Source organism: Dipteris shenzhenensis, chromosome 29 (genome assembly GCF_047967505.1).
Source record: "Dipteris shenzhenensis isolate YYH24624 ecotype China chromosome 29, Dip_SZ_1.0, whole genome shotgun sequence".
NCBI lineage: Eukaryota > Viridiplantae > Streptophyta > Polypodiopsida > Gleicheniales > Dipteridaceae > Dipteris > Dipteris shenzhenensis.
The window spans coordinates 46,303,519-46,326,469 of record NC_141624.1 but is presented as its reverse complement, the minus strand read 5'-3'; the positions used below and the strand labels follow the sequence as shown (position 1 = coordinate 46,326,469).

Sequence of the window (22,951 nt, the reverse complement as noted above, 5' to 3'; positions counted from 1 at the left end):
CCTTGTAGCAGTTTGTTCTGGTGCTGGAGAGCATTAGGAGGAAACTCCTTTTTTGGAGTTCAGCCAGGTTGGACCTTGCATTTAGGGCGGTGGTAGTTAACCAGGTTTTACTGGCCACGGCTTGGTATGTTTGCTCTTGTTGGTGCAGCTCTAGGGACTGCATCAATCAGTTCATAAGGCCTACAAGGATTTTTTATGGAGTGGCCTAGATGGCACAGGAGACACTATTGCCAGGGTGGCGTGGGAGACCTAGATCCTTTTGATGCAGGAGGGGGGTCTCAACATCATAGACCCAGATTTGCAGCGTAAGGTCTTGCTTTGTAAGTCTGGCCACGGCTTGGTATGTTCGCTCTTGTTGGTGCAGTCTAGGGATTGCATCACTTAGTTCATAAGGCCTATAAGAATTTCTTATGGAGTGATCTAGATGGCACAACAGACACTATTGCCAGGGTGGCGTGGGAGACCTTGATCCTTCCGATGCAGGTGGGGAGTCTCAACATCATAGACCCAGATTTGTAGTGTAAGGTCTTGCTTTGCAAGTTTGTGGTTAGAGGTCTTATGCTTGGGGATGAGCCTTGAATTTTTTTTAAAATTCATTGCGCCCAAACATGGAGCCCCTCCTCAGGTGGAGATTGCATGGACAGCACCATATGGATTTTCACTTCAGCCCATCCCAGATCCCATGTCCCCCCCCCTCTCCTTCCTCCCCGCTTATGGTCACTATGCTGAAAGCTTGGGCCAGCTTCAGAAATACCCTTCGGAGAGTTCTCCCTCCTCTGTCGAAGAGATTGATAGGCAACTTGTCATGTGGAATGACAATATACTTGATGAGCATGGTAGGCAACTTGGTTTGTCTCATTATATGCAGTGGTCCAGGTAGGAGAGAGGGCCTGCGGCCTCGATAGGTTCTTGGAAAGCCTTTAAGAGGCTTCCAGAAGATCGTCAACAACATTTGGTCAGTCACCTCAGAGGAAGTACAAGGAGGATTCTTCAGATAGATGCAACATTACCCCTTGATTTGGTGGATACAGATGATAGGCCTGTAGTTTGTTCAGAGTGGATGGGGGCTTTTGAGGACATGTATTCCTCTTCAGGTCATTGCTTTTCTGGGAGCACAAGAGGATGCCTTGGTCTTTGATGTGCAGTCAAGCGGCAGGTTGTCTAGTTCTTCAGAGGATATTCTTTTGGGCATGCCTTTTCATCTTGTCAAGATCATAGCTATGTGGAATAGGGCAAGGACTCTGCTTGACATATAGATCCGAGCCCACGTCTTTCTATCTCGGGTTCATGGAGGTTGTGGCTCTATGGAGGAGTCCTCATTAGGTATCTTCAGAGAGTGGAAATGGATTGTTGTAGGGTACCAAGAGAAGAGTCTCCCTTTCTTTGGCTACACGATCAATAATGCCAGAAGGTTCTAGATCAGCTATAGAGGTTGGAGACCTTCCAGAGCCACTCATTGGGAGAGTTATCAGGTTTCTGCAGACTTGCAGAAAGTCTTTTGGAGGAGGCTCTGGAAATCCCGAAGAAATAGAAAGATCTCTTTATTTTTTTGCTTTCTATTCACATGGAGGGATTACAGTGAACAGGTGGAGGTCTAGGTTTGGGGCAGACTCTACTTGTCCTAAGTGCTTGTCTGCGGAGGATTCATTCCATCATTCTTATGGGACTGCAAGCATGCGAGTGTCATTTGGATAGAGGCGGCTAGGATCCTCAATACTTTTGTCCCTTCTCATTTTTTCATGACTTGGGGATCGGTGGCTTGGCTCTCCTTGTCAAGACCTCAGCTTTTCTAGGAGTGGTAGGATGCTTCTTGGGCCACTCCATTCGACGACACCTAGTCGAGCCTTGCTCTCTAGAGGATGTGCCTCTCTCCCGCTATAGACAAGTACATGTTGATGTGGATTCTGCTTGTGAGATACTGGCTAGTATTAGGGCTTGGTAGATTTGGAGGGCCAGATGCACAGAGGCCTTAGATGAATCTCAGGTCCACCCTTCCCACACTTTGACCGGTATTTGGGCAGACACCATTCATACTTTGATGGCCAGGATGTGCCTCTCTCCCGCTATAGACAAGTACATGCTGATGTGGATTCTACTTGTGAGATACTGGCTAGTATTAGGGCTTGGTAGATTTGGAAGGACATGAGGAAAAAAAGTACTCTATAAGAGTAAATAAAAACTCAAAAAGATCAAGAAAGAAACCAAGGTTGAGGCTGAAAGTGCCACCTCAACCCTACTGTAGTCTCTGAGAAGAGGGGGAGCTCCTTCATTCTGTAAGGAATATAACCCTCTTGGCAGAGGCCTCTTGGCAGAGGCTACTCCAGAGGAGCCCTGCATGCTCGCCCAATTGGCCGTCAAAATATGAATGGTGTCTGCCCAAATACTGGTCAAAGTGTGGGAAGGGTGGACCTGAGATCCATCTAAGGCCTTTGTGCATCTGGCCCTCCAAATCTGCCAAGCCCTAATACTAGCCAGTATCTCGCAAGCAGAATCCACATCAGCATGTACTTGTCTATAGCAGGAGAGAGGCACATCTTGGCCATCAAAGTATGAATGGTGTCTGCCCAAATACCGGTCAAAGTGTAGGAAGGGTGAACCTGAGATTGATCTCCAGCATGATGTATTTCCGCTAGCTTGCTCACTCGAGTTTCTTTCATACTTAATAGAAGTCTTTTTCATGAAAAAAAAAAAGAAAAAAGATAGCTAGGCCACTAAGCCCCAAGTGATGAGCAAGATGGAGGAACAAAACCTACCCATAAGTCTTGCAATCCCAGCCTTGCCTGTCTACATTCCCAGGCGCAATGCTGGATAGACTCATCAACATTGAAGTGCTCAGAGCAAGAGGATCAGCTCCAAAAGTGTTCCTCCACTGATTTACTGCAATTTCTCCATGAACAAAAAAGCCAAGAAAGAACCGATTTTCATGTTCTTGAGGGATTTTCAAAACCTCCTCCAAAATGACCTAAGTAAGTTTGGAGTGACTTGAAATCTCTTCCAATGATGAGCTTTGGATGATTTCCATCCTCTGGCTCCAATCTGAAATTTCCTGGGATTAATGATGTAAAGTCAAAGAATAGAAGGCTCTTGGAGTGCTTGCCTACAACAATCCACTCCCATTCACTTGGGTCCCATTAAAGATGCTTTATGGGAACACGCCCATAGAGTCATAGCCTCCAAATATCAAGGTGAATGTCCTCCAGAAAGGAGTCAATGTACCCACCAGTAGTGTAAAAGCATTGCTTCATATGGCCCACTCTTTTGATCGGCTCAAGGTGTACATCCAAAATAATATCATCATTTCAAGATCTAACCACTCCGCCCTTAGCCCGAGGCTGTACCCTGCTGCGTGCTCTTGTGTGCGGGCCATGCTGCAATATCTCCTCGTACAACTGGGCATAGATGTCCAGCCCCTTCTGTGGAATGTTAGGTATAGTGGGGCCTTGTCTATGTCCACCATATCAGGATCAACCTACAAATGCAAGCTTCTAGAGGTGATTTTTGCTGAATATTTAACGCAAGACTGATTACTCATTGCTGAAAATACAAAATTCAGAATATTACAAATTGCATAGTACATACCTGTATTGGCTCTTTCAAGCCTTTAAACTTGCTCAAGAGATGCAAGTTGCTATTAGCAAAAACAAGCCTTTCCAATTGAGCCGAGGAAAGGCGGTTTCTCTTTTTGGTAAGAAACAATGCCCACGTACTCCAATTTCTCTCACAAGCTGCAGCAGTTCAATATTGTGAAAGAAACCTCATAGCAATATGCCTCAAAGTAGGAGTCGATCCTCCATACTTCTCCCACCAAGACACAGGATGAAGCTGCATGTCTCAAAACCTCGCAATGGCTCTTCCAAAAGTCAAGCTAGAATTGCGAAACAGCAACAACTCATCCCCTAGTCTCCTGACAAGTTCAATGTTCCCCTTACAAATAAGATCTATGTAGGCATTAAAACCTGAATTCAGCTCCTCATCAATTTATTGCTCTTCAAACGTCCACAATGGATGCAATACATTGGCAACTGCATGTATTGGTTTGTGAAACCAATTCCACCTGCTCTCCCAAATGTCTCTAATATGCTCAATCCTGAAATATTCAGATTTGACAAACCCAAATTGTAACTAGCCTTCGGGATCTCCAAAGGGCAAAGAACAGATAACAACCAGCAAATACTTAATTTAAAGCCACTTAGAACTTTCCACAGCAAACCAAAATCAACTTAGAACACAATACCCGAGAGCTAGATCGCCCCCATCTTGCACTGGACACCAGATTGGCCCTAAACTTAGTGCCCCTTTCGGTATTTCTTTATCTTTTATTCAAAAGGCGCCCAAATACAAGAAAAGCACTGTCGTGCATCAACCCAAAATCAGCCAGCCGAGTAATCCGTTCACAGGCTCTTCTGTCCTGTTATGCATCAGTTTCAGTTTCAAACAGGCATCCCAGTCCAATGCAACGTTCCATAGTGGCCCTTCTTCCGTATCTGGCTGAGGGTTTTAACCTGGCAACCTGGCTGAGGGTTTTAACCTGGCAGCTCTGGTACCCACTAGGGGAGTCCTGGTAGGAGAGAAATCAGCCCTATCTGTCTTGGTAGCTTTGAATACCCGTCAAGGGAGTCCTAGCAAGACAAAAGCCAGCAAAACAACCACACCTGGTTGTTCCTTACAAACAAAAAGGCCAGTTGCGCAAAGCAAAAGGATCTGAAGGTTCTGAGGCAGTAGGAAAGCCCTCGGAAAGCAATCAACCGATAGGAAAGCTCGGGAAACCTTGGAAAAATCAGCAAGCATGGAAAAAAGAAATTCCGTGGCAAGATCTTTGGCACCCTGGCAGCTGAAAATTAGCAAAAGCAACCCTAGAAAACCTGCTGGAAGAGAATCGCCAAGTCTGAAAGCAAATCGAGTTGCTTGGAAGCTCCAAACTGCCTGGAAAATTGCGATTTTGATAGGCACTTGGTGTGGAAAGCTCTTGGAAGAAGTGTGAATCAGATTTGGACCTCTAGGAAGGCATGAACAGTAGGCATGCAGCAAAAACGAACTGATCTGGAGGCTCGTGGCACAAAAACGAATTTCGTTTTTGAGCTTCTGGCTGCCTTGGCAGCCCACCAACAGCCCATAGACTGCCCTGGTAGTCAAAAATCAGCAAACCTATGTGATAAAATAGCCCTGGAGCTCTTTCCCAGCTTGTGACTTTCCTCTCTTTGTTCTTCTGTGGTTCCGAAAACAGCCCTGAAATAAAATTTCGACTTTCTTGCTTACTTTCCAAGCCTGCTAGCCAAATGTGGCTCCTGGAAAGAAAGAAAGAAAGAAAGCTTATTAAAGTCTTCGGAAGATCGATGGGTCTATGAGACTGATAGAAAACTGATACAAATCAAGCGGAAAGGGTGGAGCTACTAAATGAGCATCAACACCCATGCTGAATGCTAAGTGCTAAGTAGTGACATCATCATCATCATCATCCTCATCCTCATACTCGGGTCAACCACCATCAAGGCTGGCTAGCATTGGTCCATGCAAGTGGCCTTACATAAGTATATGTGTGTCAAGGGAATACTAATATGTAGCCAGTGAGGGAGCGCTAGCGGCTATCTGTGGGTGCCGCCCGTCTCGGTCTCCTGGCAATGACTCTGCTCCTGCTGACCAGAGCTATAGTAACCCCTGTGGGCCGAAAAGCCTGAACATGGATGGGAGGTCGCTCAGTGTGATCTGCATGTCTGTCTGCTGTCGAGTGTGGCATGCCTCAGGCTCTGGGTCTCTGCTGCGTCTGCTATCATTGACTGTAGGGTGCGTGCGGTCTGACCGGAAGAACTCTGTGATCCTGCTCTAAGAGGGAATGGGTCTTGTCGAGGGAGACAGGCTGAGTACAAGGACGTGGAGGAATGGTGGTCCTATACATATCTTCTCTCATTGGGGTCATCTCAATCGAGAGGAGGGATGCACACTCTAGATTCATGTGGGTCCGGATCTGACGCACAAGGGGCTGTGATCTATTCATAGCAGTTTTTTGCTTTCAAAAGCTACAAGTCTGCCCTCTTGGAATAAAGCTGCCCCAATCGCAAAGTCACTCGCATCGGCGTCTAAAACATAAGGCCAGGTAGGATCGAGCAATGCAAGAACAGGGGCTTCCTTGATAGTTTGCTTCAAGGTCTCAAAAGCCTTGTTCAATGCATCATTCCAAGAAATCTGCAAGGTAGATCTGCGTCCACGACCTTTCAATATGTTGGTCAAGGGTGCCATGATGTTAGAATAATCACGCACTACTTCTACCTGAGACATCTCACTTCGCTAGGGATACACGTGAGGAGGGCGATACGTCCCCATATGTGGCTCTCCTTCTAGACATTTGGGATCTCTCGAGCCGCGGAGAAGTACTCCTTGTTGGGGACTTTAAGGCAAGGACGAGCACACGTCAGGTACCGCTTTTGGACTTCCACGACGACTCAATACAAACATTGAGCTTGATGCGACACCTGCCTCGATTGTTTTGACACAAGATAGGGCCAAAAAACACGTTTTTTATTTCCAAACGTTTCGCAACGTTTCAAAAAATAAAAAACGCGTTTCATTGCAACTATGACCCTGAGTAAATGAAGAAGGCATAAATCCATAATCTTATATGCTCTAAAGAGTAAGTAACATGATCACCAATGTCCTCCCAAAAGGCATTAAGTAGCAGGGGGTCAACCCATCCGAACCAAGTCATTTACCCTTGGGCCTTATATAAGCCAGATAATGCAGCTGTGTATTCTGTAGTGGTGAAAGGTGCATCAAGTGAGATCATGATTTAATCCTTGCATGGATGGGCCTTGAATTTCTCCTATTGAAGCAGGAGCGATGGTGCCAAGGCATAAAGGCATAATGTATCCAACAATCTCTGTCTCTAAACTGAAAAATCAGGGCATTCCACGAAGCTCTCTCAAGAGAGTGAATGTCACCTTCCCTTCCCTCTCTTTTATCTCTAGGCAACTCTATGATGTTGTAGTCACCTCCAATGATCCAATAATCAGTTGTAGGGGCCCAAGAAGAAACTCAATCCGTTCCCCCCTATTGTGGGGAGCATAGATACTAAGGAAACCAATCTTAACCCTGTCTATGAAAAGGATAATTCACTGTGCTCTAGATGGAACAATAAGGCCATTCAGAAGAGTGAGAATAGTGGCTGAAACTGAAATCCATGTTCATCCTATGGGGCCAAGTGTAGCAGACCAAAAAGTGAAACGAGAGAGCAACTTACATGACTGTGTGCGATCCTTGTCATCAAGTTTGTGCTCCTATTATAGACAATGGGTTGAAAACACATACTCTACCCAATCACTAATGTGAAATCCTTGCAGCTGTAGCGTCTTGGACTGCCCATAAAATGCCCCAAAATGCATAGTACCTTTAATGCACCTATGGATCATTTTGGCTGCCCGCCAATGGCTGGCTTACTGATTGACATAGCTAACGACATGAGAGATGTCAAGCCTAGTAGTCATGATATAAATCAAGATGCCTGCTAGCTGCCTGTACAATGTGGCATCCACATCTGACTCATCCACATCAGTGTCCAATTTCAATCCTGTTTCCATGGGAGTTGAAAATTGGTTTGTTGTCTTGCATGGTAAGTTTTTCCAGCAAGCCTTTGGCATACTTTGTTTAACTTGCAACATGGCATTTGTGTGCTGCCATACATCTATGCCCAACAAGTAATTTGGTTGCCCTAAATTTTGTCTTTTCAAAGTCTTTGCATAGTGCCATTTTGAGTTTCGCTATGAGTGTATCGTCATTGCTTGTAATGATAAGAGCATCCACATAGAGAATTATAAGTATCAAGCTGTCATTATTCTATACCACCAAGAGATTGGGGTGTGAATTGGCCTTTTCCATGTCAAACTATTTGAAGAAGTCATCTATCTTTGTGTGCTACAATGTGGGTGCTTGCTTAAGCCCTAAATTGACTTGCAAACTTTTTGCTCTTGCCCCTTCTACAGAAAGCCACGTGGCTAATCCATGTGAAATTCCTCATCCAAATCGCTATTCAAAAAGGATGATTTAACATGCAATGTGCTATGATGAAAATACTTAATAGGCTTTGTAACTAGTGAAAAAGTCTTTGTGAAGGCTTGCCTTGCACTTGTCCATGGATCTATGTGCCTTGCATTTCTTCTTGTACACCCACTTGCATCCTACCACATTTTTCTAGGTGGAAGGTCCACAAGGTCCGAAGTGTGATTCTTGACAATCCATTTCTTGACTCATGGCATTCTTCCAATGCACATGTGGGCCAGCAACTCAGATTGTGCCACATAGCATTGTTCCACTTGTATGGTAACAAGATTTTTCGTTGGTGGATAGGTCATGTTGGAAGGAGATCCAACAACGTATAGGTCCCCAAAAAGGGCAGCCCCCCAAAGACAAAGTGCCACGCACAAATCAAAGGCCTATGTGGTGTTTTGGCACAAGGTTGCCCAAAAACTGTGACATTCTTGTTCAAGGCGGCGCACTGGTAGAGAACATTCTCCATGTGTATTTTTTTCCAGTACAAATTGGGATTAACTTTCATGGTTGCTAAAGAAATATGCTATATTTTATTTCATTCAGTGGTTGGATTTGTTTTGTATGTCCATTAAAGTTAACTTTTAAAAAAGTAAGGGAAGCAAAAGAACCAGAGAGCAACTCGGATTGGATCACCATAGTGTACCTATTTTCCCATTCGCTAGGATGGTTAATGAGGAAGCCGTTACACATGAGAAGTTCAAGCGTAAAGATGACATTGTCATCAAGGGTCACGAAGTCGACCATCATCGATGCCTACGAAGATGATTGCCACCATTGCCCACACAAAGACGAGCGTTACCATGAGAGATTAGGAAGTTGGCCTTGGGAGTCATGGAGTGACCATGGAGCCCACTAGTTCCAAAACCAACTGGAGCCATCTCGGCACTAGTATGGAGTTGCACATGGGGCCATATGGAGCAGTTATGAGAAGAGGCTAGAATATCACTCAAAGACCACATTGGTCCACAACCCGCTCATTGATGAGATGTGGATGTTTGGATGCATCAGCGGTGTTCTGAGGAGATGCGATAGTCATCAATGGAGCGCAATAAGGATGAAAGTCACCAATAAGGCTTGGAAAATGTATTCAGGACCAATAGAAGAAGTGAGAGAATAACAACCGATGTAAAGAAGACTAGTATAAGGGATGTAAAGAAGACAAGGGAGAGAACCACAAGGGATGTAAAGAAGACTAGGATAGGGGATGATCATTCATACTGGGGGAGAAACTGGGGGAGTGTGTGAGAGGAGGGATGCCGAGAACCTTGTACTAAGGAGCTTTGGAGAGTGAATCTTCGCTATGTCTTGGTGGATTCTGTAACAGGATAGCAAGTGTTATCTGTGTTCTTGTCTTACTTCCTGCATTGCTTGAGTTTATAGGAGTTTGCAAGAATTTACATTCATCTTTTCCTTTCTAATTGTATTCATCAGTTGCACTATGTAGTGCCAATGCACCACATCAATAAGAAGACACATGGTTGCACCACAATAGTACAAAGATGCATGTGGTAGTTGCACAGCGGCCTTTGACCGCGACTTAAACCTGCGAAAGAGTCGGACTCCCCACGTCAGACAGTTGTGTTAAAGATCATAATCTTGGTCTTCCCAAGATTGAACCGTTGTTACAAAAGGCTTGCAAAAGTGTCGAGTGACTTTGTAGGCCTAGTGGTACATTTGAGATACAGACTACATAATCATCATACAATAGGATAGTATGACCGTCTCTGCCAACATCGATCCCTGCCCACCCAGTGTTTTTATGAGAGAATCCAACCAATGTAGAGTCCGAAGAAGCTCGATGATAAGGGGCACCCTTGCTTCACCCCAAAGGTGCTACTCACCTCCCCTGACAAGCACTGCATTGTGTACAGTCTGCCCATAACTCTCTCATATAATGCCATGGCTCCAAGATAGGGCTTTGAGTGACGGAGAGGCTGACGGAAGGCGTAAGGCAAGGAAAAAGGAACCTTTGAGAGAGAAGGAAATGGTTAGTTTGTCTATCGGAGGAAATTAGCAAGGAGGGCTAAAATGTAGGGTGTGCCCAAACCGATGAATCTAGAGGTCTCACAAGGTAATCATGAGCCGGAATGACACAACAAGCCACCCTGGAGAAGGGAAGGCCTAGCATTTCTTCATCTTGGGATGTCGGCAGATAAGGAGGTGGTGGATTCGGACGATTTGCAGAATGTGCACTGAAAATGGAAGGTTGATGTGAATCTGGGACTGAAGGCTGGCTGCCGCCTCCTATTAACTGGAGTCCCTAGTGATCCAGAACTGGAGGAGTTGGATGCTGATCCAATGACCTCTCATGACCACAGTTCTCTGTGGTCTCTGCCTGTAAGATTGCTGACTGTGATGAAGATTTGCCCCTGGGCCAAAATCTCTAGACAGGCAGGACATGATTTCTTGTTGTTTTGGCAGTAAAATGCTGTCAAAGAGGGACTGGATCTGGTCGATGGTCATGGTGTGGCGAGTGACAGATGCCTTTGCTGATGGATCACTAACGGTAAGCTTCTGTTTGGCAAATCAGATGTCGGTTGAATCTGTCGATGATAATGGACTCATGTAAAGTAATCACGAATTGGTAACCCTTACCCTCGTGAAGTGAAGGCTTTGTTAGACACTGGCAGAGCATCTGAAGATAGGAGTCCCAACAGCACTCTGCAATGTCCTCGGGATGACTATCAGAACTTTTGGTAAAATAGCTAGAGAAAATTGAGCCTTGGTCCTGAAGCATTTGGCTTGAATCTAAAAGTTGATGGAGCAATTGCAAGGATTCACTGAGTTTGTACCTGGGTCTCCAGTTGACACCAAGGATTCACTGAGTTTGTACCTTATGGTAGAGATTGGCCGAGCATGTGAAGGTAGAGGTCCCCCTCTGTTAAACTGCAAGTACGTTCAGCTTTCAGCTCCCTTGCTTCACTAAACAAGGTCAAAGTAATAGCTCCACCAAGAAAATCTGGGCTCCTGCTCCAGGGCCATGAGAAAAATCAAATAGAACGTGAAGATGGGGCTGATGGTTGCAGGAGGGATAGCAGGGCGGGTTCAACAGAAGAACTTGGCCTGGTAGGGGAAATACAAGGCTGATAGTGGAGGAAGCAAGAAGGCAGATGAAAAAAACACAAGAGGAGGTGAGAAAGCTGCAAGGGGATGAGACAGAGAGGGGTGTCTGGCTTAATTCCTGTGTATACTCTTCACGATGAGATGTATTTGATGTGCTGCAGGTCCTTTCAAAAGTCTGTTCAGGACTCAGGCAGGATGTCTAACTTGCACTTCCAATCAAATTAGAAACAGTCTCCTTCCTTTATTGCAATTATTCATGTTACTGACAATCCACTTTTTTAAAAACTCCATCAATTGTTTCTCATAGTGATGTCTGACCTTGTCATTGACGATTGTCCTGTTTAAATGGATAGATTATTGATGGTAAACTCTAATTGCTACTTTGTCAATGCTTTTGTCACAGGACTGACTGGTGTTCTAATCGATTCTGCAATGAAGCTTGTCATTGATTGTATTCCTGAGCCTTCTTTACAAGAGAGAAGAGATGCTCTTTCTAGAGCAAGCAAGCATGCTTTATCTCGGGGAGTTACAGCTGTTGTTGATTTTGGACGGTTCTTTCCAGGGACTGGAACAACAAGGGTCTGGAGTGATTTTCATGGTAGGTAAAATTAAACTTGTTTGGTTAATTCATACTACAAATCTGAATGCCAATGCATTGCAAAATCAATCTATTTTCTCTGCTATTCTAGCCTTGTACTCTTTTATCTTATGAAGCTATAGATTCTCAGCTATATGCAGGATCCATATATTCTTGTCTTATGAAGGTATACATTTTCGCAGATATGTGAAATCTTCATAGTCTAATCCAACAGAGAATTTTGTTAAGTGTGCTGATCAGATTAGTCCTCACTTTTTAAATTTGAGAAGTGTAATATGGAATTATGGGTTCTCTTTTCCAGAAGTTTACAAATGGGCAGATCGAATGGGTTATATGCTTTTGCGAGTATCTGTGTACTTCCCTCTTGAGACAGGCTCTCGCGTCAGTGTAAGAAAAATTTCAGCTCAATATCGTATTTTAGAATTCCACACGCATATGATGTGGATTTTACTATCCTTGTATTTGAGAAGATAAACATGGCTTTTCCTAAATTCAACATTCATTTTGGTTTGTATTCCCATGTCACATTATTTAATGCATAGAAATAACTTTTGTTTCCAAGTGAAGAGCTTGGCCCCATGCTCATCCCGCTTCGAGCTGTTGCTGCTCCCCGCTCCTCCTGCTGCCCTCCCCTCGACTCCCCTCCTTGCTGCCTCCTCCCCCCCTCCCTCCCTACCTGCTGCCCCTTCCCCTCCCCTCTCCTCCCCTCCCCTTCCCATGCTGCTGCGCTACCCCCTCCCACGCTGCTGCTGTGCTCTCCCCCCCCCCGCGCACGCTGCTGCTGTGCTACGCCCCTCCCCATGCTGCTGCTGCGCTACCCCCCCCGCGCTGCTGCCTACGCTGCCCCCCCCCCGCTGCTGCTCCCGCGCGCCCCCGCGCCCCCCCCCCCCACACTGCTGCTGCTTGCACCTGCCCCCCCCCCCCTTCCCTCTCCTCCTCTCCCCCCCTACTTCTCTCCTCCCCTCCCTCTCTCCTCTTCACTCCCCTGCTGTCCCTTTCCCTTCTCTCCCTTGCTGCCCTCCCTCTCTTCCCTTCCAGCTCCCCCCTTCTTCAACCTCCCTCCTCCTTCAGCCTATCCCCTACTTCTTCTAACTTGCTCTCTCTCCTCTCTCCCTCCTTCCTTCACCCTCTCCCTTCAGGTGTACCCCCGTTTTTTTGGGGGTCTCCTGGGCATAAGGAAAGAGGACGGAGTTTTTTTTTGCGTGTTTGAGTCGGCCTTCCCCACCTCGATTAATGAATGGGCATCCATTCAGTCAATCCGTTACCGTACACACCGGCCGCGTTTTCAAAAGACGAGCTGCAGCAGTTGCAAAAGGACTTGGAGCATGAGTGTTCCACGACTCTCTTCGCATGCATCTTTGGTTCACACCCCTCTAGATCACAGGCTAGAGATTGGATGCTTGCGGCGCTTCCCCAGAAACTCGCCCCCCACCATAAGGATGTTCGTTTGTTGGGACGAGGTTTCTTTCAGGTGTGCCTAGATTCCCCGGATGTCACGAGAGACTTACTACAGGCCGAGTTCCTATTTCTAGGCCGCAGGAGGATTTTTTGGTTTCCCTTTCAACTGGGCTGCTTTGACCCAGTTGAAAAGGACAAGCAGGGAGTTTCTATTTTCATTAGGTTCCCTGGTCTCCCCTCAGTTTATCACTAGCTTCTTTCAGTTATTGGCGAGAGGTTTGGTGTGGTAGCGGAGATCCCCTCTCTTCCTAGCGAGCCCTCTTTGGCTGCTGAGGCGGTCAGGATGGATGGGGTACCCACGGTTAGGGTCATTGTCTAGGACCCTAATATTTCAGATGACCACATCATGCTTCAGCGACCCGATGGGTCTTTCTTCCGCCAGAGATTTAAGGTTGCAGGTCGGCAAGACCAGTGCAGGATTTGCAGATCCTCGGGGCACTTCGCCAAAGAAAAAGAGGCCCAGAAAGCAACCAGCTCATACTAGCTTATGATAGAGAGCAGGATCAGGACCTACCACTCCACAGGCACCGCCTCACACACGGGCTCCCCCCCCTCCTAGGGCTACTCGAGTCCCTCTTGCACCCCGCGCTACCTTTGGCCCACGGTGGGATCCGGTCGCGGTTAGGCCCTCTACTTCACATCATACCTCCACCGCTTCAGAGGCTAGCCCCTTGGAGCCTCGGGAGGCTAACGCCTTGGAGCCTAGTATTCAGGAGCCTTCTTCTACTCCACCCCAGGATCAGGCTGTACCTCCCTCAGTAGCCCAGGTTGTTGGCACCTCGTCCGCAGCACTTCTTGATCAGGACACAGTACAGGTGCCTCCTTCCGTGGATAGAGGGAAGGGGGTCTTACATTCTCTCCCTGCTTCGGTAGGAATCCTTCGGACCCCCTCCCTAGGATTGGCTCAGCGGAACTCCTTTTCTGCTCTGGAGGACCTCTCTGACCTCCCAGATGATGATTTTATACCTTTCACTTTCGAAGAGCCAGTTATCGGCATCCCTATAGAGAGATCTTTCTCTCTCTCACCTGTGGACTTTCCTCCCCTTGGATCTCGTGTGTATGGCAGAAGGTCAGCTCCGGTGGAGGATTCTTTTCCCGCCACCAGGTCCGGTAAGGTATATTCCAATCCGCTTCCTCCCGCCGATGAGGATAGCCAGTTGGAATATACAGGGATTGGGCGGCATCCCTTCTCGCCGTCACAGATAGCTGATCACGAATCCGCTCCATCCACAGTGTTTCATGTGGTTCCTTAAACATTCTTTTTCTTCAGGAACACAAACTCGATGTCGAGATTGCTCCAAGTCAGGTAAGTTGCTTTCAGGCCGGACTTTTTGGCTTCCTGCCTTGGGAACCAGAGGAGGTACATGCATATTAGTTCTAGATTCCATTCTCCCTCTGGTCATTGGACATGGTACCATCACCCCCTCCTGGGCCCAGTGGATTTTACTTTTCATTGACGGACGTAAGGTTGGTTTCCTCAACCTCTACGCTCCGAACAACAGAGGGGACCGTGTTCTATTTTGGAAAGAGTTGCACTCGTGGGCTGACATTGCAGGATTATTGGAGGTGACTTCAATATGGTTGAGACACCATCCGATAAGCAAGGGGGCAGAGAAGGTGGTATTCATTCCCTCGAGAGAGCAGCTTGGGATGCCTTCTTGTTCAGGTTCAGTCGCAGAGATGTTTAGTTAGATGATGCATTTCATATTCAGTCTCAGTCACTTTTGTTTTCGTGGTCGAACCGTAGGGTGCAGATGCCTATCCATGCTCGGATTGACAGATTCTATGTGGTTGACTGGGCTCTTGATAGAGGGGGGATAGTTTGCATTGCACCTAGTGTTTCCACTTCCAACCATTTTCTGGTAGTTTTGTCTATCTCAGAGCCCCATCTGAGAGGACAGTCTCACAGTATCAGGATCCCTGATGCCTTATACACAGATGAGACTCTCACAGAGGCAGTCTTGGAGATCTAGGTTCACATGCAGGGGGGGTGGCCGGTCCTTCACATGTGGCCATAGCACTTGCCATTATCAGTGACTTTTATCACTCTGTCACTAGTGCTCCGCGAGGTGAGGTACTCAGGCGGGACATTGGTATCCACCAGCAGTTGGCAGCCTTGTAGAGGAAGGAGCAGAGACGACCATCAAATGCTTGGATACAGGAGCGCCCTGCTGCGGCAAGGGCTCACTTGCAGACATTGTTTGATCAGAGAGCAGAGTTTGCCTTCCATGCACGGGAGTCCTTTTGGATATAGATGGGAGGGAGAGTCAATAAATACTTTTTCTCTACACTTGGTCCCAGACATAATAGAGAGAGTGTCAGGCAGCTTATTGGCTTTGACGGCGTTTTGCAGTCTCATTCGGATACCGTCATGCACTTAGCGACAGCTTTCTATGCCCCCCTTCTTTCTGCAGATCCTGACACACAGGCCATAGATGTGGCTAGAGATGAAATTTGGCAGAGTTTACGTGTGTTGGTCACACCAGAGATGATATGCTCACTTGATGCACGCTACCAACACAGAGTTTAGGACTGCTCTCTCCGTCCTTCATAAGGGCAAGTGCCCTGGTTCCGATGGTCTTACTCCATCTTTTTTTGCAACCTTTTGGGATATGATAGGTGATCATATTACTTTAGCCCTGCAGGGCATTTGGGACTCGGGTGAGATGCCTGACTCACTGACCGAGGGACTGATACACGTTATCCCGAAAGGTGGAAACATGAATTTTAAAACCCTTGCCAAGGCGATCAGCATCCGATTGCAGCCCCTTCTTCCAGACCTCATCCATGATGCTCAGATAGGCTTTGTGCATGGTAGGAGCATATTTGATAATATCTTTTCCTTTTGGGAAGCCACAGAGTGGGCTATGTAGAGCGGGCAGAGGTTGGCAGTTCTACTCTTGGACTTTGAAAAAGCCTATGACAGAGTAGATTGGGGTTTTCTTGACGGCACTCTCCTCCGATTTGGATTTTCAGATGCATGGATTAGAGGGGTGGCCTCCCTTTACAGATCAGCCCACAGCCAGGTTTTGATTGGAGGGGTAAGGGGTGACAAGTTCCAGATTTCCAGATCAGTTCGTCAGGGGTGCCCTTTAGCCCCCTTCTGTGGCAGAAGCTATGAGTATCTTCCTTAGATCTCAGGCTGAGCTTTATGGGCTGAGATTGCCCTTGAGATAGGAGCAGGAGCTTCTTGACTGTGAGTTGGCTGATGACACTGCTATTTTATTGAGGCCTCTTCGCAGTCACTTGATTCTTTCCGAACAGCCTTGGATATCTTTTGCTCAACTGCAGGGGCACACATTAACTGGCATAAATCCATTGGCTTTTGGATCAGTGATGAGGAGACTCCAAGCTGGGGAGTTGACATTGGCTTTTTCTGGATTCAGAGGGGTGTTCCTGTCAGATATTTAGCATGCCAGGTAGGATTGGGTATAAGGAAACAGCTCATTTTTTGGAGGTCAGCCAAACTCGACCTTGCATCTAGAGTTGTGGTAGTGAACCAGGTTCTTTTGGCCACCGCCTGGTTTGTGTGTTCTTGCTGGTGCCGGTCTAGGGATTGCATCACTCAGCTCATTAGACCAGTCAGGAATTTTTTATGGAGTGGACTTGATGGCACGGCAGATGTTGTAGCGAGGGTGGCCTGGGAGACCATTATTCTCCCTACATGTGAAGGGGGCCTTAATATCATTGACCCGGACTTGCAGTGCACGGCATTGCTTTGTAAGGTGGTGGTGAGGGGACTCATGCGTGGGCAGGAACCTGGGAAGGATTTCTTTTTTGGACGCATTCAGGCTTGCACACCTACCTTGGGAGATGATTGGGTGGACAGCCCTCGCTGGATTTTTATTTCCGCCTCTCTCAGATCTCCTACCTCTCCTCTCATGGCTGCCATCCTGAAAGCTTGGGGGAGCTTCAGGAACACTCTTCGAAGGGTTCCGCCCTCTACCCTTGAAGAGATTGATAGGTAGCCGATCATTTGGAATGATATTATACTTGATGAGCATGGCAGACCACTAGGCACTTCCCATTACATGCAGTGGTCTAGATGGGAGAGAGGTCCCGCCTACACAGTAGGCACTTGGAAGGCTTTTATCAGGCTACGTGAGGATCAGAGACTACAGTTCATGAGTTATCTCAGAGGGGTAGCACGTAGGGTTCAGTAGAGAGATGCAGCCATCCCGGTGGAATGGACAGTTGAGATGCCTATTACTTCCACCACTTGGATGGGAGCTTTTTCGAGGACAGCAGTTCCTCTACAGGTGATCGCTCTTCGAGGTCTCGGGGAAGATGCACTGGTCTTTGACGTTGGGGTTGGAGGTATACTCTCTAGATCCACATATGATATTCTTCTAGAGGTTGCCTTTCAGCCTGTCAGGATTGCTGGTTTTTTGGACCATGGAGCGGGCTTGTAGTGGTACTTAGACCCCGACCCTCTGCTCTTGGCCCTGGGATCCTAGAGGTTGTGATTATATGGAGGTGCACCTATCAGGTGCTTGCAGGAGAGTGGGAGTGGATAGATCATGGGCACTGAGAGAGGGGGATTTGCTTCTTTCGTTTCACGGTTGGTAATGCCAGGAGATTTCAGCTGAGCAGTAGGGGTTGGATTCCGCGTCCAGAGCCCCCCATTGGGACAGCTTCTTCATCACCGCAGGTTTACGTAGGAATTTCTGGAGGAGGCTCTGGAAATCCCTCAGAAATAGAAAGATCACTCTTTTCTTTTGGCTTTCTATTCATGGAGGGGTTGCAGTGAACCTGTGGAGATCACAATTTGGGGCTGATCCCACTTGCCCTCGCTGTCATTCTGCAGAGGAGTCAGTGCGACATTGCCTTTGGGACTGCAGTCAGGCGAGGACTGTTTGGAAAGGGGTTGCTTGGATACTCAGCATTTTTCATACTTCCCCTTTCTTCATGACTTGGGGCTCGGTCGCATGGTTATCCCTTACTGGGCCCTAGGTGTTTTATGAGGATGAGTCTTCTTCTTGGGCACTCTCGATCCGTTGGTAGGTGATAGAGCCCTACTCTCTTCAGGATGGACCACTTCCTCCCTTCAGAGCTTCGCATGCTTCAGTGGACACCTCTTGGGAGATTTTGGCTAGCATTTCCTCTTGGCACATTTGGAGAGCCAGATGCACAGAGGCCTTGGATGGCACCTAGATACACCCATCACAGCTGTTCAGGGGTATTTGGAGTGACACGGTCCACACTTTGATAGCCATATGGGCTAGCATGTAGGGCCCTTCACGGGCAGCCTCTTCTAGGAGGACTGTATTCTTCGAGTTTGGAGGGGTTCTCCCTTTTTCTCGGAGGTTTCTACCAGATTGAGATGGCACTAACAGCTTCAATCCTTTCTTTTTGGCTCTTGAGCTTTTCATGCATTGCATGGTGTATCCCGTATGGAGCTTGCTCTAACGGTTTTCTTTAATACTTAATAGAAGTCTCTTTTTGCAAAAAAAAAGAATGCTTGGCCTGAAAGCATATGCATTGAGGGGCTGATGCTGTTCAATATTCACTCCTGCGTGCCTCTATGAAGGAGGCCTTAAGTTGGATACATAGGCGAGCTCCCCCTCCGTCCATGGACCTACTCCCTGGTTGCCCCGCTCCTCCACTGCCCCACCCCTTCACCTCCCCCCCGCACTCCGCCCATCTGCCTCACCTTCCGTCAGCTGCGCCCCCTGCCATCTCGCCTCCCCCCATCATCTCCCCCCTCCGCCTCGCCGGCCCCTTCTGCTCCCTCCTCCTTCCCTTGCCGTCTCTCTTCCTGCGCCTCCTCTCCCTCCTTCGCTATCTCCTCCACTCCCTCCTCTTCTTCTCTCCTTCCTCCTCCTCTCCTTCCCTTTCTCTCCTCCGCCTTCTCCTCTGCTCCCTCCTTCTCTTCCGCTGCCCCACCACTTCTTCCACCTTCTCGTCCCCTCTACCCCCTGTCGCCTTCCTTGCCTTCCCTTCCGCCCTCTCCTCTCGGGTTTTGGAGAGAACCGGCATCCCGTCGATTATTCAAAGACAAGAGGCAAGGCAAACATTAATAGTGGATGGGCATGGAACGTTTCAAGTTGAATGGCATCTAGCTGGTGATTTGAAGACCCTCAAGTCCTTGTAGGTGCAGATGCAAAATGGACATGCTTGTATTGCACCCACTCTTAGAAGATGCAAAAGGGAAGCCTACAATGGAAAAATGGCACCCTTTCTTGCAACCAAAGTGCAACCCTTTTAGAAAATTCAATCAGCAAATAGCAATTTGAATTTGGCACATATCCCTCCTCCTCTTCCCCTCCACTCCACCCCCCCTGGATTCCCCCCGCCCCCTCCCCCCCTTCTCGCTCCTCCTGCAATGATCACTCGCACCACCCGCCCCCTTCCCTCCGTCCCCCCACCTCGTCCCTCCCCCGCCGTTCCCCCTCTCCATCTTCGTAGCAGGTTCCTCAACCTCCCTCCCCTCCCTAGCTTCAACACTCCTGCTAGCAGGCAAGGGTAAGATGACGTCCCCTTCTGCTCCCTCATTGCAGCATCAGGTCCAGTCGGGGAGGGAGCCAGAGGGGCTCGTCCTCCCGGATAGTAGCTCGCAACCTCCAGCCCTGGCGTCCCTTGCCGCGGGACTTGTAGAGGTTGGGACCCTGGAATTATCTAGAGCTCTTGGGCTCTTATCCTTTATTGCTGGAGGTAATGCTAATGATTCTGCAGCCATGGTAGGGGGGTTTGATCAGCGCAGTGGGCTCTCAGACACACCCCGTTTCGAGTTTCCAGTTTGCCTCCACAGGGTTGGAGAAGTGACCCCAGAGGTGTTTGATGCTATTATGGGAGATTAGATTTCACGCATGATGGACGAATGGATGGGAGCACGGGAACTGGACCAAGGGCAGTGGTAGGGTGGACAATGGACATCCTTTTGATTCAGGAGCATATGTTCTCAGCAGCAGACATCAAATGGCAACACCACCTTCTTCCAGAGAGAGGTCCGAGGGTGGTCCCTTGCAGTAGGACGGAGCGGAGTGGTCTGCATCTCGGTCTCATAGACTTTGGCTCCAGAGGTCTACGATCAGGGCGAGCTTATCCCAGGACGGGCAGTTTGGATGGGAGTTAGGACGGGAGAGTCCAGGATTGGAATCCTAAACGTGCATGCCCCAACATGCAGACAACACCGTCCGGTGTTTTGGAGGAGGCTATCGGAGTGTCTTCCGGATGTAGACTCCTGGATTGTTGGAGGGGACTTCAACAACCTGGAGTTTGGGGAAGACTCTGAGATGCTAGCAGTAGAGCTTAGTACCTGGGAGCAATTCATTTTCATGATTAGTAGCAGAGACCCGTGGCAAGAGCCAAATTTCAGCAGGATACCTGGCAGCCGCCTCTTCTCTTTCGAGAGCTAGATTTCAGTAGGATACCTGGCAGCCTCCTCTTCTCTTTCGGACAGAGGAGACACGATGGATTGGTTGAGAGACTAGACCGTTTCTACGTTGGGGACTGGGCACAGCACAAAGGTGGCTCTACCGGGATTCTGGTAGGTACCACGATGTTAGACCACTCTTCAGTAGTACTTCACTTAGATCAGCCCTGTCGAGGTCTTCCCCAAAAGAGGGCCCGCATTCCAAAGGACCTCCTGCAGGGCGAGGAGATCTAGCAGGTCATGGCAGGGATTTGGGAGTAGTCAGAGATGACATTGTGTGAGGGTTGGGCTTCTTGGGTGGCCGATGCGATCTAGAGGAGCAATGAGGAGTTACAGGCTCACGCCCTTAGGCGGAGGAGGACTCTTTAGGAGCGTGAGCGGGCTTTGAGGAGAGACCTCGACTCCATAGAGCGGCTCAGGGAGTAGGACCCAGGTTCTTAGTGGCTTAGCGACAGGTTCTTTTTTTTTTTTTTTTTTTTTTTCCATGAAAAAGACTTCTATTAAGTAAGAACAAAAACCCGCGAGAGCAAGCTCAAAGCGGAATACATCATGAAATCATGAGGATAATAAAAAACCCCCTCAGAGTGAGGTGGAAAGAAACCAAGGCTGAGGCTGAAAGTGCCATCTCAACCCTGTAGTAGATTCAGAGAAGAAAGGAGAATCCTTCCATTCCCTGAAGAAAGAAGCCCTCCTGGCTGAGGCTGCACGGGAGTCCCCCTGCATACCCGTCCATACGGCCATCAGAGTGTGTACGATGTCTGTCCAGATGTGTCTGTCCAGATACTAGCCAATGTGTGCGAGGGATGAACCTGAGTACCCTCCATAGCCTCTGTGCATCTGGATCTCAAGATATGCCAGGCTGCTATGCTCGCTATAATCTCCCAAGAAGTATCCACAGAGGCATGTACAGCTGTAAAAGGACGGTGTGGAATCACATCCAACGAGCAGAGCTCAACCCGATGATGTCGAACCGAAATGGCCCGGGAGGAGTCAAGTCCCTCATAGAAAACCTGAGGTCCTGTAAGAGAAAGCCAAGCCACCGAGCCCCAAGTCATAAAGAGTGGGGAATGGGCAAAGTGACTGAAGATCCTGGCTATCCCCATCTAAATCAATCTCGCCTGTCTGCAATCCCATAAGCAATGCTGAATAGACTCCGAAGCAGAAAGGCAACGAGGGCAAGTAGGGTCGGCTCCGAATCTGGACCTCCAAAGGTTCACTGCAATCCCTCCATGAATAGAAAGCCAAAAGAAGATAGTGATCTTTCTATTCCTGTGGGATTTCCAGAGCCTCCTCCAGAAGTACCTCTGCTGATCCGCAGTAATACCAAAAGTCTCCCAATGAGGAACTCTGGAGGGTCTCCAACCTCTACTACTGAGCTGAAATCTCCTGGCATTACTGACCGTGTAACGAAAGAAGGGGATGGTCTTCTCTCGATGCCCCGCGTCAATCCACTCCCACTCTCCGGGGTCCCACTGTAAATACCTGATGGGAACTCCTCCATAGAGCCAAAGTCTCCAAGACCCGGTGGAGAGTAACTGGGGGTCAGGGTCTAAGAACCACTCTGAATCTGATCTCTGCATCAAAAGGCCTACGACCCTGATAGGCTGAAAAGCAGACTCAAGCAATATATCATCTGTAGATCTGAGCAATCTGCCACCATCCTGGACACTGAAAACCAAAGCATCCTCTTGTGCACCTCGGAAGGCTAAGACCTGAAGTGGAACCCCGCCTCTCGAGAAAGTACCTGCCCAAGTGGAGGTAGTGAGAGGCATATCATCTGTGTCTATCCAAGCCTCTGGAAGGGCTGACTCAATCTGCAAGATCCTCCCTGCACTCCCTCTGAGATGTCCTGTCAACCCTGACTTGGTTTCCTCTGGAAGCCTACGGAAGGCTTTCCAAGATCCCAAAGAAGAAGCAGGTCCCCTCTCCCACCTGGCCCACTGCATGTAGAGTGAGGCACCCAGTGGTCTGCCACGATCATCTAAAATACTGTCGTTCCACATGATGGGCTGCCTATCAATCTCTTCCCGGGAGGAAGGAGGAATCCTCCGAAGAGAGCTTCTGAAACTAGCCCAAGCTTTCAGAATGGCAACCATGAGAGGGGATGAAGGTGATCTGAGGTGTGCTGAGGTGAAAATCCATCTAACATTGCTCATCCAGTCTCCTCCTGAGGAAGGTGTGCACCTTTGTATGCTGCTGATAAGAAAGTCCTTCCACGGTTCCTGTCCTGGCATAAGTCCTCGCACCACTATCTTGCAAAGTAAGGCTCTGCACTGTAAATCTGGATCAATAATATTGAGACCCCCATCCTATGTAGGGAGGATGAAGGTCTCCCAAGCCACTCTGGCTAAGGCATCTGCTGTGCCATCAAGCCCACTCCAGAGAAAGTTCCTGATCGGTCTTCTGAGCTGAATGATGCA

The 22,951-nt window shown here is 48.2% G+C and overlaps 1 protein-coding gene across 3 annotated transcripts in view; it reads left to right on the top strand.

Annotated features, from left to right (window-relative positions):
* LAF3 (Amidohydrolase family) overlaps positions 1–22,951 on the top strand; it is a 259,740-nt gene that overhangs the window by 49,336 nt on the left and 187,453 nt on the right. For all 3 annotated transcript variants that reach the window (XM_087400545.1, XM_087400544.1, XM_087400546.1), the window contains 2 exons: positions 11,504–11,698; positions 12,000–12,085. In XM_087400545.1, coding sequence (XP_087256671.1) covers positions 11,504–11,698; positions 12,000–12,085 — 281 coding nt within the window. The remainder of the gene's footprint in view (positions 1–11,503; positions 11,699–11,999; positions 12,086–22,951) is intronic.